The 17,219-nt window shown below is 45.0% G+C and overlaps 1 protein-coding gene across 1 annotated transcript in view; it reads right to left on the minus strand.

Annotated features, from left to right (window-relative positions):
* EMC1 (ER membrane protein complex subunit 1) overlaps positions 1 to 17,219 on the minus strand; it is a 281,531-nt gene that overhangs the window by 174,725 nt on the left and 89,587 nt on the right. Inside the window, exons 9-11 of the mRNA XM_085609063.1 lie at positions 5,061 to 5,132; positions 4,613 to 4,675; positions 3,182 to 3,304 (exon numbers count right to left, since the gene is read on the minus strand). Coding sequence (XP_085465189.1) covers positions 3,182 to 3,304; positions 4,613 to 4,675; positions 5,061 to 5,132 — 258 coding nt within the window. The remainder of the gene's footprint in view (positions 1 to 3,181; positions 3,305 to 4,612; positions 4,676 to 5,060; positions 5,133 to 17,219) is intronic.

Below are 17,219 nucleotides of genomic sequence, written 5' to 3' on the forward strand. Positions count from 1 at the left end.
GGTACTTAGCAGCGACTTACAGTACCAATCTTCAGGAGTTACGGTAAGTATGAGGCAAGGTCCAAGGCAACACCAAAAAGGTCATCTCAGTAGGCTCTGGGGTGTCTGGGTCCAGAGGTGCTTTTCAGCTTACACTGCCCTATGGTTTCAATGGGGGCGGTCCTGGGAGAAGTGGATGCAAGCTGGCACTGGGGGTAAAAGACACAATTGATGGACGGAATGCAGAACAAATCAAAACATTTACCCCCAGTCAAGAGATCTGGGTTAAATCCATCATTCTTTTGCTCACCATGCCACCCCAGTTTAGACCTGGCCATGTACAAATCAGTCTTGACCATGTGCCTCATGGGAACACTCCAGCCCGAACTGCCAAGCCAGGTCCTCCTTGGACCGGAAACAAGCATCCTAGGACCGGTTTCGGGGTTTCACCCCTCTTTAGCCAGGATAGCTTGATTCCAGTGGCACAGTGAGCCCAGGACCCACGTCTGGGCATACCTGGCGCACTTAGGGCGAGAAAGCAAAAGAGACACAATTGATGGACGGAATGCAGAACAAATCAAAACATTCACCCCCAGTCAAGAGATCTGGGTTAAATCCATCATTCTTTTGCTCACCATGCCACCCCAGTTTATACCTGGCCATATGCAAATCAGTCTTGACCCTGTGCCTCATGGGAACAGTCCAGCCCGAACTGCCAAGCCAGATCCTCCCTAGACCGGAAACAAGCATCCTAGGATGGCCAGTACGGTTGAACCCACAGGGGGGCTCAGTCCTTGAGATGCTTGGGAACATGGTGACACCGTCGGTCCACTTCTCCTCGGAATGTAGGGCTCAGGTGCAGTGGTGTCTTTGGGCATCAGGTCTGTGCTGCAGGAGACACTTCCTGTTGAGGAGGCCTTCACAGAGAGGCTGCGGGCGGCGACTGGATAAACCCAAGTTGGGGTTTGACTCTGTTGGGTCTCAGGACATCGTTGGCCGACTTAGGCTCGGGCTGGGGGGCACGGGTGCAGTGATGCTTGCTGGTGTCGGATTTTCGCGGTCCGGAGTCCTCACAGTTCTTCTTGGGTGCCCGCAGGGAAGTAGCTTCGCTACTCCACCAGAGATACAGGTTGCTCCTTGAAGGCAGAGCAGTTTCAGGATGAGTGGTCTTTGGCGCAATTGTAAGAGACAGCAGGTATACCATCAGGGTTGGCACCAAGCCAGTTGCTGCTTCTCAGTTCTTGCTCTTCGCGGTTCTTTCATGTCCTTCTTAGGTCGTATCCAATGGGCTACTTAAGTAGGAATTACCTGTCACAGAGTTCCTAATTCTACCATCAACAAGATGATGGCATATTCCTAAGGGGGGGGGGGGGGGGGGGGGGCACAGATCAGGCAGCTCACATTAGAGTTGACACTGGCCTGGTAGTGCACCACACCTCCCTGCATATCTAATTTCCTGTCTGACCTGGTGCCAATGGGTCCAGGGCAGGAGGTTGGCATTTCCAATGTCTGGGGAGGCCGTGGTCATATATAAAAGGCGACAGAGGCCTTGGAAGCCTCCTGCCTTGATATGCCGATTACTTAGCCGTCCTACTTGGAGGAGGCGACAACACTTCTGGCCAGAGCAGGCATGGTTTCTGCCCTCAGAGAGCACAGGCTTTCGCCTGCGAGGGCAGGGGGGGGGGGGGGGGCAGAAACCTGTCTGTGGTGGCAGGCTGGTTGACACCAGTCAAACAGCACACTAGAGGCTGGTATCAGAGTGCGTTTATTAGTACAATGAGTTTGATAACCATCACGATAGATTTCAGTGAAGCCATCACGTAGCTGCTAAACTTGTTTTCACCAGTGGCCAGCACATGGACGTAAAATGGCTACCCTGAGCACTTGTGAAATCTAATTGACTTAGACATCACAGGGGCATATTTGCTAATGCAGATATGCCCACACATGTAGTATAGTGCATCCTGCCTTAAGGCTGCAAGGCCTGCTGTAGGGTGGCTTACTGCAAGCAGTGTCTGAAGACATGGCACACAGGGATGTGTGCCATGTCATGTTTTCACTTTTATCTGCACCAATACACACAGCCTGCAATGGCAGTCTGCAAGAGTTCGGTGAGGGGTCCCTTAGGGTGGCACAATAAATTCTACAGCCCTTAGGGACCCTCTGTGGTACCCATGCCCTGGGCACTTGAGGTACCATTTACTAGGGACTTACAGGAGTGCTAAGGGTATGGCCAATTGGGGGAACAATTGTGCAGATTAAGGAGAGAGATCTGGTTCTGGGGACCTGATTAGCAGGAACCCAGTGCACCTTTGTAAAAATTGCATCAGATACCAGGCTAAAAGCAGGAGGTGACCATGTAAAAAAAGGGGCACTTTCCTACCGACCAACCATTGTCTAGCTTAAGGGGTGTATTGCACAAATTCCAGGCACATGGTTCCAAAGGTTGCCTCGGGCAGAGCTCAGTATGAGGTCCAAAGGGCATCTCAGGTAAGGCCTGAAAGAAGGCCCTAAGAGTGCTTCAAGCAAAGTCAGATGTCCGGTCCAAAGGATAGGTCTAGCAAAAAGACTGATAGAAAAGGCCCTAAGAATAAGGTTGGAAGGCACCCAGCAGTTCCCAGTAAGGTATCAAGGAAGCCTCAAAGCAAACATCTTGAAACAAACAGGAATGAAACACTCACTATACAGAAGGAAAAAAAATCGCCAAACATACACATCAGGGATTTGTCTATAGAAGAACTACTTAGCAGAAAAGAAAAAAGCCAATGCAACACCTCCAGGTGACCGCATAGGAAGGGACTAGGTATCTGGCAGTCCCTGCATGTGATTGAAAGCAGGACATGGGTGAGACTTGCATGGTCTTAGTCTTTTCCTCATACTATTTTTCTGCTGGGTAAAACTTAGCACACTAATTCCTGCTAGTCCAGATACCAGTGAGAATGGAGTAAAGTGATTATGAAATACAAGTAGAAAAGTAAAATAAAACAATGTTTTGCAGTTTATTACCAACGAGTCCCACTACTACATCACCATTATCTTTTGTCTGTTCGATCCTATCTAAAAGCAGGGGAGTGCAAACTTTTATCATGGAACTTGTACAAATAACCAAATGCTTAGTCAAAACAAAAAGTAATATACAGTGTGTCTGTCACAACTCCATCTGCACATTCTTTAGCTAAGCACTGATCACCCAACCACTCACCTTTTCAGGTCTGGCACATCCTTGCTCCAAATTGAAGGCAACCCTTGTATCTAACAGACGTCGTCCGGTCTCAGCCAAGTACAGGTTGATGTAATAGGTCTGGTTGGAACAGTGCAAGGATTCCTAGAGAAAGAAGGGGTAAAATGAATACCTAAATCCCAAGTCCACTGGCATCAGCATGATCAATTAAGCAATTAAGGGAGGTAGGAAATAAACCGACTCCTCGGCAGTCACCCAGGGTTGTACAGAATCATGCACAACCAATGTTGTATGGGTGGGGGGATAGACAGATCTTTAACAACCATGTGGTCACAGAAAATATGCATGTGTGCAGAGTCCCAAACATTCGATTCTTAAAATGAGCCAACTGGGAAGTGAAAGTCAGACAAGAAACTGTGCAATTGCCCCTGGGATAGAGAGTCCCCCATTCAAGCTCTACTGTCTCTGAAACATACATAGACTGATTGAAGGCTTCAAATGTAACAGTCAAATAACGTTTTTTTATTATATCCATTAATAAAAACATCGGGATTGAGTTAAATAAACAAGCAACTAGCCAACATGTTTCGTGGTATGCATAAATTTGTCACTTCATCCGGATTAGCATATATTAGAGATTGTTTAAAAAATATATTATTCAATTGATTTAAGATCATTATTCAGACTCGTTAATTTTTTTCATTCGACAGGTTGTAAAATTGCCGGTCTACATTTTTATATCCAATTATAATGGGAGCATCCGGGAACCAATTTCATACGACTGTCTTCGGAGTTGGATCATTTTTTTCAGGTCGGTATGATAACCCCAAATAGCTTGTCAAGGTAAGTGATAACTGAGTAGTCTGAGGATGACAGATGAAGTTATGGGAGCCAGAGGGCTGTTCATTGGCATCATATTGTGTTTAAACCGTGGCATCAATTTAATGATAGTAAAATCTTAACCATTTCTTTTACTTGATGACCCTCAACAGCAACGTTTCATTCTTTAGCAACAGTGGCTTCACACTACATACAAAGGGATGCTTGGTGTGTCCTTTGCCAATTTTGCTAGGAAGACAAGAACTCAACTGGTAAAGTGAACCATAGCAATATGAAGCTTGTTGCATTTTTAAGATGTGTTCAAAATGTTTTCAGATTTACTAAATTAATGCGTTGTTTCAAAGACATGACTGGTTTTCAATCTATTGAATAAATATGAGATTTTATTTTGTAAAATATTTTGATGAATTTAAACATTTTGTTAAACAATGAATATCGTATATGCACATGTTCCAAATTAATGGATATTTCTTTTATCCCGATAAACTGCTGACTTGAGGTGATGTCAGTCTGCTGAAGTGAGCCTACAATGTCAATATTTTAGACAATTACCTGGATTTGGTCAACATTAACCAGTGCTAGAGAGAATCTCCTGGAAATTGGAACTCTTACCTGGGCACGTGTGTGACCCTCACCATCTTGCAATTGTTCATTAAAAGAGTCCATTTTCTGCCCCTGTAGAACAGAAGTCAGGTTAAGCTGTGCTTGACTAACAAAGGAGCAATAGGGAGGGGTGTCTATAAGAGCATAACGGAAGCATCAAAATAGATCGATATGGAGAAGAGTGAACATGCAATTCTAATCTTCCTGCTAGAACTACCACAATCTGACCAAAGCACTAAACTCAACCACTGAGCCCCTGCTGGATAGGATTGGAAACCCCCGAGATGGCTTGCCTTCCCCTAGGTTCCCTAATGTTGACACCCTTTAGCTACCTTTCTCCATTCCAGCATAACCTGCTCTGGAATCTAAAGAAGCACCTCAAGGTGTTACTTCCTAGCAAAGTACAGTTCCAGCCCTAAACTATCAGCATGTCCGAGCTCAAATATCCAATACTTACCTCATCACTCTTCAACTGGAGAACAGCAGCTACTGTCTTGTCTGCTGTTGTAGCGAAACTCACTAAAGATACCTAAAATGTGAGGGTAATATATGCAATAGTTAGTTAGGGTAGGACAAATGCAGAGTTAAATAGATTATTCAGCGACTCATCAACAAGCTTTCTTAGCACTGTAAAAGAAGAGCTTTGAAGAGCTAACCAATTACCCACTCCATTGACAAATCTTGTGAACAACAACAGGCCTACTCCAAATGCTGCACAGCACACACCTCTTTTAGCCCATTGACAAATACGGTGTTCTAGTGAGACAGCAGAGCAGAAAACTCTTGGATAATATTCTGTCATTTGATCTATTGCCAAAACGCCAAAATGAAAAAAAACAAAGTGCTTTTTTCTTTGGGCAAGTGGTTACTAACATTTTAAACAATATTTCAAAGGAGTTATGGAGTCAAGCACCTTGGAGACAAATGTGGCAAATATTTTAAGGATATATTTAGTGACATAAAAACCAATCCCACATGTCTAAGGTGCAGTGGATGCACATGCACCCCAATAACTGACAGAGGAATTGTGGTCTTCAAGTTCCTCTTTCTGGTTACACAATTTTTGGGTGTATGTTGTTGCCATAGTCGTGTTAGGTGTAGATTTTATCTTTCCAAATAAAGAGAGGAGCTCTAGATGCAATATTTTGACAGAGCATTGTGAGAAAGAATTTATGGTGCTGGCCCACTGCTCTCATCCTAGCAAGGATATAATTGCACAACAACTATTGCAAGGGTTGATTAGGATGAAAGAACAAGTAATGTTACCTACGGTAAAGCTCTTTCTGGTACAGACTATCTAATCGCAGATTCCTCACATTTTGAATATTCCCTAGGAATCAGACTGGAGCTGGAAACTTTACTGCAGTACGTCTGCGTGCCAATAGGTGTCGCCATATGGCTCTCCACTGACATAGTTACGCTTCAGAAATGTAGGGAGCCTAGTTAGGTGCCACTCCAGTGCACTGACGTCTGTTGCTTCCAAGGCTATCCATGCCTCCACACGCAGAGCCCCAAAAGCAATTTGGTTGTGGCCAATTCCTAGACTTGGTAACTTATTAATGTTTAGAGTCCAATTCACAGAACGGGGAGAACAGGAGGCTCGGTGAGAAATCTGCTTAGTCTCTCTACAGAAGGTAACTAACTTTTTCTTCTGGTAGAGACTCCCAATTACAGATTCCGCACCTTTTGAATAGAGGCGGGTCTGTGAATAGACTCAAACTACCAAGTCCCCTAGGACCAAGTGGGCAAAATGCCCTTCTCTGCAAACCTGGTTGTCCAGACAGTAGTGTTTTGTGAACGTATGGAGTGACACCCACATAGTTGCCTGGCAGTTGTCTAGGAGAGGAACTGTGGTGTCTACGTATAGGTAGCAGCTTTGACCCTTGTGAAATGAGCTCACAGTCCTTCCAGAAGTTGATTTTTGGCCACTGTGTAGCAGGTCAAAATACAGAGCACAATCTAGGGGAGGGTTGCTCCATTTCCGCACAACCTTGCCTTATTTCCCTCCAGTGAACCTCCACAAAAAGTGGATGACCCACTCTGGTTCTTTGGTAGGTTCGATGTAAAAGCTCAGTGCTCATCAAGGGTCCGAGCAGTGAAGCTTTTCCTACTACTTAGAAAGAGGAGGCACAGCAAAGAATGGCAGTAAGTTGATAGGTTGACCAACTTGGAACAGTGTCACAATATTAAGCACGAAGAATGTACGAGTTCACAGAACCAGTTTGACTGGGAAGAAGGTGGTGTATGGGGATGTTGACACAGAGCGCGATTCTTGCTCACTCGCCACACCAATGTTATGGCAACAAGGAACACTCTCTTGAGGGTGAGAATCTGCAAAGGACGGCTTTGAAGCGGCACAAATTGAGTGAATATCTGATATGCGAGACCCAGTTAAGGATCTACTGTGGCATGACAAAGGGAGAGGGAGGAAACAGATGCTGCACACCTTTCAAAAAACTTATCACATAAGGTGATTTAAATAATAAGTTTGGTTCAGCAACTGTGAAAAGACAAAAGGAGCAAAAAAGGTACTCACTTACTGTGCCCATAATAACATGTCAGATAAGTTTGCTTGGAGGGCGTTGATCTGCTATGTCCCTCACCAAGCCAATAATGTGTCCCGATGACTGGCCTATACTGTCTTTGTCAAGGGATGCCTGGCTGCCAACTTAACACGAACCACCTTCGGGGGAAGGTCGAAGGTGTCTAGCTGCTGTTGCTCAATCTCCAAGCATGAACATGGAAGATTGCAAACCCTGCCACACTGATGCAATAGCAGATCCTCCCGGAGGGGCAGCCTGATCGGAGGACCAATGCTCAGGAGTTGTGTATACCTTACTCTCCATGCCAAATCAGGGGCCACTAACATGAGTTGGGCCCGACCAGTCCTGATCTTCTTGGGAACTTGTTACAGAAGAAGTACCTACTGGGAAAAATGCAGGAGTCTCAAGTTTTACCCAAGGTCTCCTAGCAAGAGGCGCCCTTGGAAACTAAGACACATAGAACTGCTGACATTATGTATTTTTGGTGGTGGCAAACAGATCGAGCCAAGGTTCTACTCATTCGCGGAAGAGACTGTGAGCCACCTCCTGCTGTAACAGCCACTCGTGATCTGCTAGGCACCGACAGCTGAGCACGCCCACCCTGGAATTGAAAGATCCTGCTAGGTGGTTCACCACTAGGAAAATTCCTTGATGGTCCAGCCATTTCCATAGGTACAGGAGCCTCCCGGCACAGAGCCTGTGACTATACCCGGTTTGTTGTAATTCCACATGGCGGTGGTGTTGTCTGTACACACCTGTACCAGCCTCCCCATGATGGTTAGAAGAAAGGTTTTCAATGCAAGTGGATGGCCCTTAGCTCCGGAAAGCAGATATGGAGCCGGGACTCTTCTGGAGACCACAGGCCTCTGTTCTCCACCTCTCCCAGGTGGCCGTCCCAACCCAGAAGTGATGCATAGATACCCACAGTCAATTCTTGGTGAGGTAGAGAGGCCGCAAAACTGCTGGGCACCTTGTTGAGGCAGGAGTGGCTGTCAGTATAAGGTACCTCTGTCAAAACCGCAAAAGGAACACTATGGTTGATGCAGCTAGAGAAGTGTAGCAGATCATCCCAGGGAGCATGCTTTGGCCCTGCTCTCACTGAACTGCGCCAGAGCAAAATCTGCCTCGTCCCAAAAGAGACAAGTCCAGGCGTCGAAAAATCTACTTGCCCACTCGCAATTGCGAACAAAATTTGATCAGATTGAGTTTATTTTTAGCACCTACTAGTCACATCTGGCAAGCAAACTTAGGCTGGAAAGGAACAGGTGTTCTGTTCATTCAAAAAGTGACTAAGCAATAAAGGTAACTGTGCACCCAGAGGTCTGATAGTCACCAATGCTCCTCGCCTTTTCCTTGATGACAAGTTATTCCTTCAAGATTGGTCATTAATCGCTTGGCGCTGTACGCGCGATTGGCTGATCCTTATTATTAACACAGCCAAACGAGTAGCTGACACTATCTTGGTTGAGATACAGACCCTAGAATCACAAATCAAGGTGACCTTGACAGGTGCACAGTTTAAGAAACAAAATGAAGAGAACAATAAAAACAACAAAGAGTTCAAGGATTCGGTCTTATTAACCAAAATCAACAAATTCAGGAAAGATTTAGCGCGGTTTTCAATGGAAAAAGTATATCCCTATACTAGCAATGAATACGTACCTCCCCAGTTTAACCGACAAGGTAGGAGGTATGGCTCCAATTATTCCTCTTCAGGAAGTGATGAGTGGTCTAGTGACTCAGATGCTCCACACCAGGGTCCATTACCAAGAAAAGGCCCCAGTCGTACTAATAGAGGACAATGGAGGAATCAGCGAGGAGGTCCACCACCTTTTCCATTACAACCCAATTGGTGGACTCCGGGACCCTATGGCTTTCCTCCTGTACCTCCCCAAGGCCCCATGTTTCCATTCCAACCACAACCTCAGATCAGATATATTCCAATCAGCCTTTTTTAGGCTTTAGCCGGAACAGGTCAAGAGGAAAACGTCGGAACCAGTGATCTCATGTACACTGGGAAGACAATCCACCCGCACACTCCGACAGGAGCATGGCGGAAGCACAAGCAGGCCCGAGTTACGAAACGACATAGTGATCAATTTCAGCAGCCGTATTCTCAATGATGATGAACATGCCCTCCTCAACAAAGGCTTGGGATTTGTCCCTACCTTTCATGGTGACACATTTCTGATTAGACAGGAACTGGCGCAGTTTTTCCGTAAGATCCGGCTTGATTTCTTTTTCAGGGATAAACCATCGGAACATATTGATGATATTGAAACCAACACAGGTTTGAGGAACAAATCCACGTTCAATCCCCTCTCCAACCAGGTTCCACCCCAGGTCCTTACCTTTGAGAAGGCTGTGACAAGCCAAGTCTCTAAATTCTGTACCAAGAATGTCAAACAATACCAGAATCTGAACAAGAGAGAACGATGCGCCATGCAGTCCTTGGCCATGGATGATACAATTACAATTAAGCCGGCCGACAAGGGCGGAGCTATTGTAATAATGGACGCTTCTGCATATCGCTCTGAATGTCTTAGACAGTTGGGCAATACCAAATTTTACAAACCCCTACGGGAAGATCCCACCAAAAGATTGGAATTAGAAATCAAAACCATGGTGGAGGACGGTTTATCTAATGGCTGGATTACGGGGCAAGAAGCTGGGTTTCTCACTAAAAGTCATCCTGTCATCCCCTATTTTTATGCACTTCCCAAGGTGCACAAGGTCCAGAGACCCCCTTCGGGACGTCCCATCATTTCCGGTTTGGGGTCTCTGCTTGAACCTCTGTCCACTTTTGTGGATCACTTTTTACATCCTTTTGTCTTAGATATGCCGACCCATCTTAAAGACACTAAAGATGTTTTGAATCTGATCGAAACGGTTGAATTTGATGCTGATAGCGACTTCCTCGTCTCCTTTGACGTGGAATCGCTGTATACTTGTATTCCCCAGGACGAGACCCTATCTAAGATTGAGGACCTGCTCTTGGAGAGGCGTCCTGACTATCACTCCAGTATCCTTCATCATAAATTGTGCCCGGATTGCCATGAAAGAGAATTTCTTCAGGTTTGAGGAACAGTTGTTCTTACAAGTGTCCGGTACTTCTATGGGCAGTGTGTTCGACCCAAGTCTAGCGAACCTCTATGTTCATAGTTTTGAACAAGAACACATTCTGGGCACTCTTAATCCGTACAGACACCACATACGTTGTTGGAGACGTTATATTGACGACGTCTTTGTCATGTGGACAGGGTCAATGTCTTCCATCAACGATTTCCAGGGTTGGTTGAACACCCGTAATGTATGGATACTTGTATAGCGCACGACTACCCGGAGGTCTCTCGGCGCTTGTACGAATACCGCTGTGGAACCCATCCTGGCTTTTCCCTGTGAGGCGTCCACTCCTGGGCACCCCCAAGGTGAAGGCCAGGCATCCTTAGCGTTGTGGGGGCCGTTGTGGAGATTAAGCAAGCTATTGCCTAGAGTTGCAGAGTGGGACTCCATGATTAGAATGGCACCGAGGCGAGAATTATCAGGTCCGTGGAATTTTTGAGCCCAAGACCCGCCGAGGCGGGGAATTGAACCCTGGTCCCGGGCTAGACTTCTGCATCAGGGTCTGCCGCTCTAATCATTGAGCCACACTTCTCCACCTATCTGAGGTTCACTTGTGAGTCTAGTAAAGTAGGTTTGCCTTTCCTCGATGTCCTGATCTTTCCAGCTGATGGAGGCCTGAGCACCGAACTTTATAAGAAACCCATGGCAAAAAACTCACTTTTGTTATTTGACAGTTTCCATCCTAAAGCTTTGCGTCAAAATTTGCCCTTTGGGCAATTTTTACGCATCAGGAGAAACTGTTCAACGATGGACAAATACCATGAACACGCCAAAGTATTGTCTAATCAGCTTGTCACCAGACATTATCCCAGAAAATTGGTTAAACAATCTCTAAAACGTGCGGGAAATAACAACAGGGCAGCATTGCTTGAACCTAACAGCCCCAAGGAGGCAATGAACAGGCTAACTTGTGTCAACACCTTTTGCAGTTTCTCTAATCAGATCAAGAAATGCATTTTGACAAACTGGAAGATACTAAACATCGGTACTACACCTCTACCACGCCCCCTCTTTGCTTTTAAACGTAGTACCAATATCAGAGATAGACTCATACACACTCGCCCACGTGAGACCGCTATGCACCATCAAGATACACTGTGGGGTCTACCAGCTGTACGTGGTCATTTCCCTTGCGGTAGCTGTGCTGCATGTGCACAGACTGCACATACCACTGAGATTGACATTGGCACATCGAGACCGTGGATTCTGACTGATCACATAAACTGCAACAGCAGTAACTTAATCTATCTTATTACTTGCCCCTGTTCACTCTGGTATGTTGGGATGACGACACGGAGAGTTAAGACACGCATTTTGGAACACAAGAGTACTGTCCGTTGTAAGAAAATCTCTAACAGACTGACTTAACATTTTGTGACGGCATGCCACACTCCTAAAGACCTCAAATGGTCTGTGCTAGAACATCCATTTATTACCACACATATGACAGATATCTCTTCTTTTCTGTTCAAGAAGGAACAGCGTTGGGTTTACAAACTAGACACCCACCAGTCTGGCCTTAATGATGATATTCCCTGGGCCTCCTTATGAGAACTTTGAACTCTGTACTGTTCCATGTCCAGATGCCACCCAGTAGTAATTGGGATTCCCTATGGAGGGTTATTCACCTTGCCCTCAGTGTTAACTTTAACACACGTTACCTACCATGGTAGCCTTTCTCTGCATACAGTATTTGCATGGATTAACCTGTCTTTGTACCTTAGCCCTGTTGAGGGCTATGTATCACCATGTGGGGCCTTTGGGTTATGAGATAAGGTTTACATCACAGAGCCATTCCTGCTAACACTTTTTTTACATCATTTTTGTTGGGCTTATATGAGTACGCGCCGTTTGTAAGGCACAGTATCTATGAATATATGTACAGAACTTGTGATCAGTGAATTATGTGTCTGTTTGGATGGAGCCTATGCTTTAGCTGCTAATTGTTACTGTATGTAGTTATATCCACATCATCGAGCTAGCGCTTTGGAGCGCTTTGACTTATGATACCACGATTTGGTTATTTTACCACCTTCTGAATATCCTTCACAGTCCCACGTGCGGCCTCTTTGAAGGGTTTTAAAGGGTTTGGGTCCCTTGTCATCGTGGAGACATTTTGTAGACAATGTCCTGCTGCACTAGCGCGTAACGCAGATTTCGCATGTGCACATGCGCAGTACCGCCGTGGTAGCACTCTAGGGTTTGCCAATACGGCGCATGCGCCGATTGCAGTATCTTTACTTTCGCGCATGCGCATTAACGTTAAGGACATTTGAGCATGCGCGATCTAGTACTCCGAGCCCCACCGGACGCAGATTAATGATTCATCGAGAGGGGTATTTAAGAGCGTGGTCTGCAGTGAGCTCTCACCTCCGGCAGCAGGCTCTCTGGGTCTAGTAGTACCGACGGATAGGTGAGTTTGATGGACCCCCTCTGTCCATTCGTAGCATTCACAATAGGATCAGGTGGCTCTAGGTCCTTAGTAATATTGTGTTGGGTTGGGGGCCATTGGGAGCTATACTATGTCCAATTACTAGGCACTAGTGAAGTGGTTCCATTTCTTGCAAACAGGATATAACACTATAGTTGGTGTTAGTCCATATTCTAAGATAGATATTGCATTGTGTATCTCTCAATTACTATGAGTATAGTTGCTATGGGGTTCCTGCTCTTTTCTCATATAATTGGGAAAATGGCTGCTTGAGAAGCAGTCCCATGCTGTTTGATCTGTCGCACCAAACCCATTGTAACGGTTATTGGATACTGGTATTTCTGTGTGTGAACCTTTCCTTGTTTTACAGCTCTATACACAAAGTTCAGCATATATGATCGATGTATGTGGTTACTTTTACCACTAAACGATCAGGCTTTTCTGGTTTCTTTTGAGTGTTTACCTACCTACATTTGCACTCTACAAATTTCAAATAAATTTTTTGTAGAGCGGTGCTGCCTTCCAGAGCGGTTGCCAGGTAGAGGTGAGGTCCTGTACCCAGCCTTGGCGGGTAAGGTGTTGACTTCTTTTTTTTTATCATTCTTATTATTGGTTATGCAGATTTTCAGTGCGTATTCACATTGCTGATACATTTCTGTATATACCTGATATATGCTATCTCCTTTTCATTACAGGTATCAGCAGTTGTAGGTAGAGGCCAATGACAGTGCTCTGGCCACACATCATTTCAGTTTCTTTTTCACTTCACTTTTTGCAGCAGCTTGTTTGTTAGGTCCTGACGAAAGCCTGATCCAGTTTGGGTCTTCTAGGTCTGAAACAGGTTGACCATCTAAACCTACACCATAGCGGTTTAAATCCATACCGCAGGTGCACTTACTGCTTTTTTAATCCTGACAGTAGGCATCTCTTGATTAAAGTACAGTTCCGATGCCTCCTAGTCAGTTTTAATCCTCACTTGTTTTTCACACATTCACCAATTCTTCTTTGTTTGCGCTGCATCCTCACTCATACATCTTGGCTCACCATATGTGGACTTAGTCGATCCTCCAAAACCATAAACAAAACATCCCTGAGCTCCTCCCTCTCAGTGAGGGGGTTGTAGCCCCCAAAGGAACTAGGATTTTCCTTTGGGAGGAGAGTCCCTATGATGAAGCATGTCACCATTGGTGAGTGAGGGATTACGTCCTTAAAGGGATCTGCCCTTAGACGCACTCTGTTTGCCAATCTTTACCTAATAGGTTGACCACTACCGCACCGGTTTAGGTTATAACTTGGAGGTGGTGTTGTTTTGTTTCTTTCTGTTTTTTGCACTTTTGCTTACTGGCACTTCCGGTAATTGTACAGACCCTAGGATTTCCATTGTTTGAGTAAGCAATAAAGATGCCATTAAATCTTATTTTTATTTCGACACATTTGCGGTCTGTTCAAGGAAAGAGGTCAAATGTCAGTTTGTCTATTAACTAATTGATGCTTGGAAATGTAGGTTTATTTTATTCTCTTACTAGAGTGAGACGTTTTTGTCAGGTGAGCCGCCTGAAGATGTCAATTATTTTTCTCTAATATAACATTTTAATAAATAGCCTGTAAATTTAGATTACAATCATTTCAAAATATATCAGGAATTACAAAAGCAAATCTTTTTGTAATTGAGAAGTTTGATGCAAACAAAGAGTTTAATAGGTGCACAACAAACCAAAACACTTTACTTGGTGATGTGCAAATGACATATTTGCAGAAACTCTATTTCCAAACATTATTGTTTATACACTATATAGTTTTTCAGTAAAGCCGCATGTCATTGGGAAAGTTTGTGGCCATTTCAATGTAAAATCTGCTGATTACAAATAACAGTGTGCTACCACTTCATGCTTTAGTTATGTATTTATTTAAAGAGATAGTTTTGAAACACGATTTGAGAATCATTCCTGCCCCCGCTCTGATGAAAATACTGTTAATAAACTAAGAGGCAAGTGTATCCTATATGTGGCTAGATTTGAATTATCTATGGAAAAAAAGTTTAGACTGTTAAATCAAAAGATTTTTTTTGTAAAGCAGACATGCTGAACTCGCACATTTGAAGGTGCCCTATTATGTGATAATTAAGAAAGTGGCGGCTCAATAAATTAAATTATTTGCCCATAATCACATCATTTGAAACCAATTTATGGGTCAAGAGTATTACAAATAGGTCGAGTAGATTATTTAAGTCACTAGACCTGCAGGTCTAGTAACATTTTTATGATTTTTCAAGGCCTGAAGTCCCATCAAAGGGTATGCCCATAAGGGACAAATGGACATCTCTTGAAATAACCGGTATAACGCAACCAGTCTTGGTGACGAATGGCGACACTAGTAGCAATGGCTCGCCATATGGAATCTGTGGTATCTAGGCCACAACTAATTATGAACTTAACAGAATGATGGCCGTCCTATAAGGCTTGGGTAAGGACATGTCAAAGGTCTTCCAGGACACCTGTGAGGACTTGAGCAATCGAATACCAGAGTGCGTGAGAATAGCAACCCACGAGCTGACTGGCATTGACAGACGGGAGTGCCAAACAAGTGAAAGAAAATACCCTTTTCCCAAAAGCCTTCCGTCTCTGACCCCCTATCGGGGAGGGTGGCGGGGGGTTGGGGGGGGGGGGGGGGGAGGGGGAGTAGTTAGGAAAGCATTTAGGTTTGTCCAACTGGTGGGAGCCTGCACCATCAAGCTCTCAGGAGAGGGGTGCCGAGAGAAAAAGATGAAGTCGCCAGGGGCAGGTCAGTGACACCTCGCAATTTGGCGGTTAACTGGAGGGCCAATGAAAGGTTTAGCTCAGGGCCCCTAGGAAGGCATCAGTGATCCACTAGAAGGTAGAGGGTCTCAGTAGTGGTTTGCCCCAGCTAAAGCAATTCGGTCAGGACATTGGTTTTGACCTCTAAGGTGGGAAACTTGAGTTCAGAACTTCAGCAGCCCTTTGCAAGACCACCGCAAAGAAAGAAAGGCCTTTCTTTCAGTCACAGGGCCTGGGGATGAGGATGAGGGAATGCCAGAATCAGGAGAGGTCACTGGCCTCCTGGAGGACATGATACCACTTTTGTTTGTGGTAGACGCTGCCAATTTCCCATCTTAATCAGTCATTATTGGACTTTAGCTCCGAACAAGGAATCCAAAATATGAGATCTACCATGTGGAGGTGGTACGATGAGCGGGTCAGGTTGCTGTTTGATGGAAAACGAGCGGGACCTCGGTCGAGGTCAGACTGCTGCCAACTTGGAGTCAGAGAACACAGGCATCTGCCTCGATGCTCCAGGAACCAGCGTGGATCGTAGAGCCGTATTCAGTACAGAAGCCAAGAGAAGCCCAGTGGTAGGTTCAACAGGAGCTGAAGGCACACCCTCCAGCAGAATCCCAGATGGAGGGCCTCTCTGCTCCTTGTTGCCCACAGGCACATCAGAGGGAGTCTGAAGGGATTTGAAGAGATGAAGCATGGCCTCTCTGGACTCTTGGATCTGCCTCAGTGTCACAGACTACTCCAGAAACTCAGGTTGTGCCGGAACAAGTTGCAAGATTGGCTCCAATGTTGACAGACAAGAGAGCAAGATCATGAGGCATGGTGGCACTCTTGCACCTTCTCAGGAGTACGAGAGTGATGGGAAAGTAAGAGTCACTATTGTATTTTTTCAGGTTTTTTCCTCATCTTAAAGATTTGAAGCGAGACAATGATTGGCCTTAGGATCAACTACTGTGAGTTCTGGACCATGAACAGGGTCGAGACCAACTCTTGTACTTGGACAGGTCTGGGTCAAGAAGCCTTCAGTGCTTAGGCTTCAGGTTCAATGATGCGCAGTCACTGCAGGCCTTAGAGGTGTGAATCCATCCTAAATACCAAAAGAAAACCTGATAAGGATCGGTCACAGAAATTTACTTGCAACAGTCCTTACACAGAGGTTAAATAAGGTCACTTTGGAGGTGACATTTCTCTTGTACTTTGTCAATTTGTGAGGTAAAAGAGGGTCTCAAAGAGAAGAGAGGTAGCTCTGGGTCTGGTGGTGCGGAAAGAAAGGACCGGCATCAGTGCGGAAGAGTAGTGCCTATATGACCTCTGTACGTCATAACAGTGTTAGTGTGATGCAACACAGTGCCACCTGCCAGCATACTGGGGTACTGATAAAAGGTTTCTGGATTCAAATGTGAGCAATTGGTGGTAAGAAGTCGCTAAAAGAATCAAGATTTTTAGGTCAAATTTGGATCTAAGCAAAGGGAACCAAATGTGGAAGACCAGAACTATCCAGTTTGGAATTCTAAAGGTAAAATGCACTGCATTCATATGCAGATAGATTCATCTAGATGCATGTATGCAGCTGTTCACTGAATTCTATGTCAGAATCAGAGGCAAGGATTATGAATTCTTCCTTCGCTTTTATAAACCAGCAATAGAAGAAAAACTGTACTATTAAACTACACTTACCATGAGGACTTGGGAAATGCAGTAGTTTAAAAATGAAAACAATCAAA

This window comes from Triturus cristatus, chromosome 1_2 (assembly GCF_964204655.1).
Source record: "Triturus cristatus chromosome 1_2, aTriCri1.1, whole genome shotgun sequence".
In the NCBI taxonomy this organism is placed as follows: domain Eukaryota; kingdom Metazoa; phylum Chordata; class Amphibia; order Caudata; family Salamandridae; genus Triturus; species Triturus cristatus.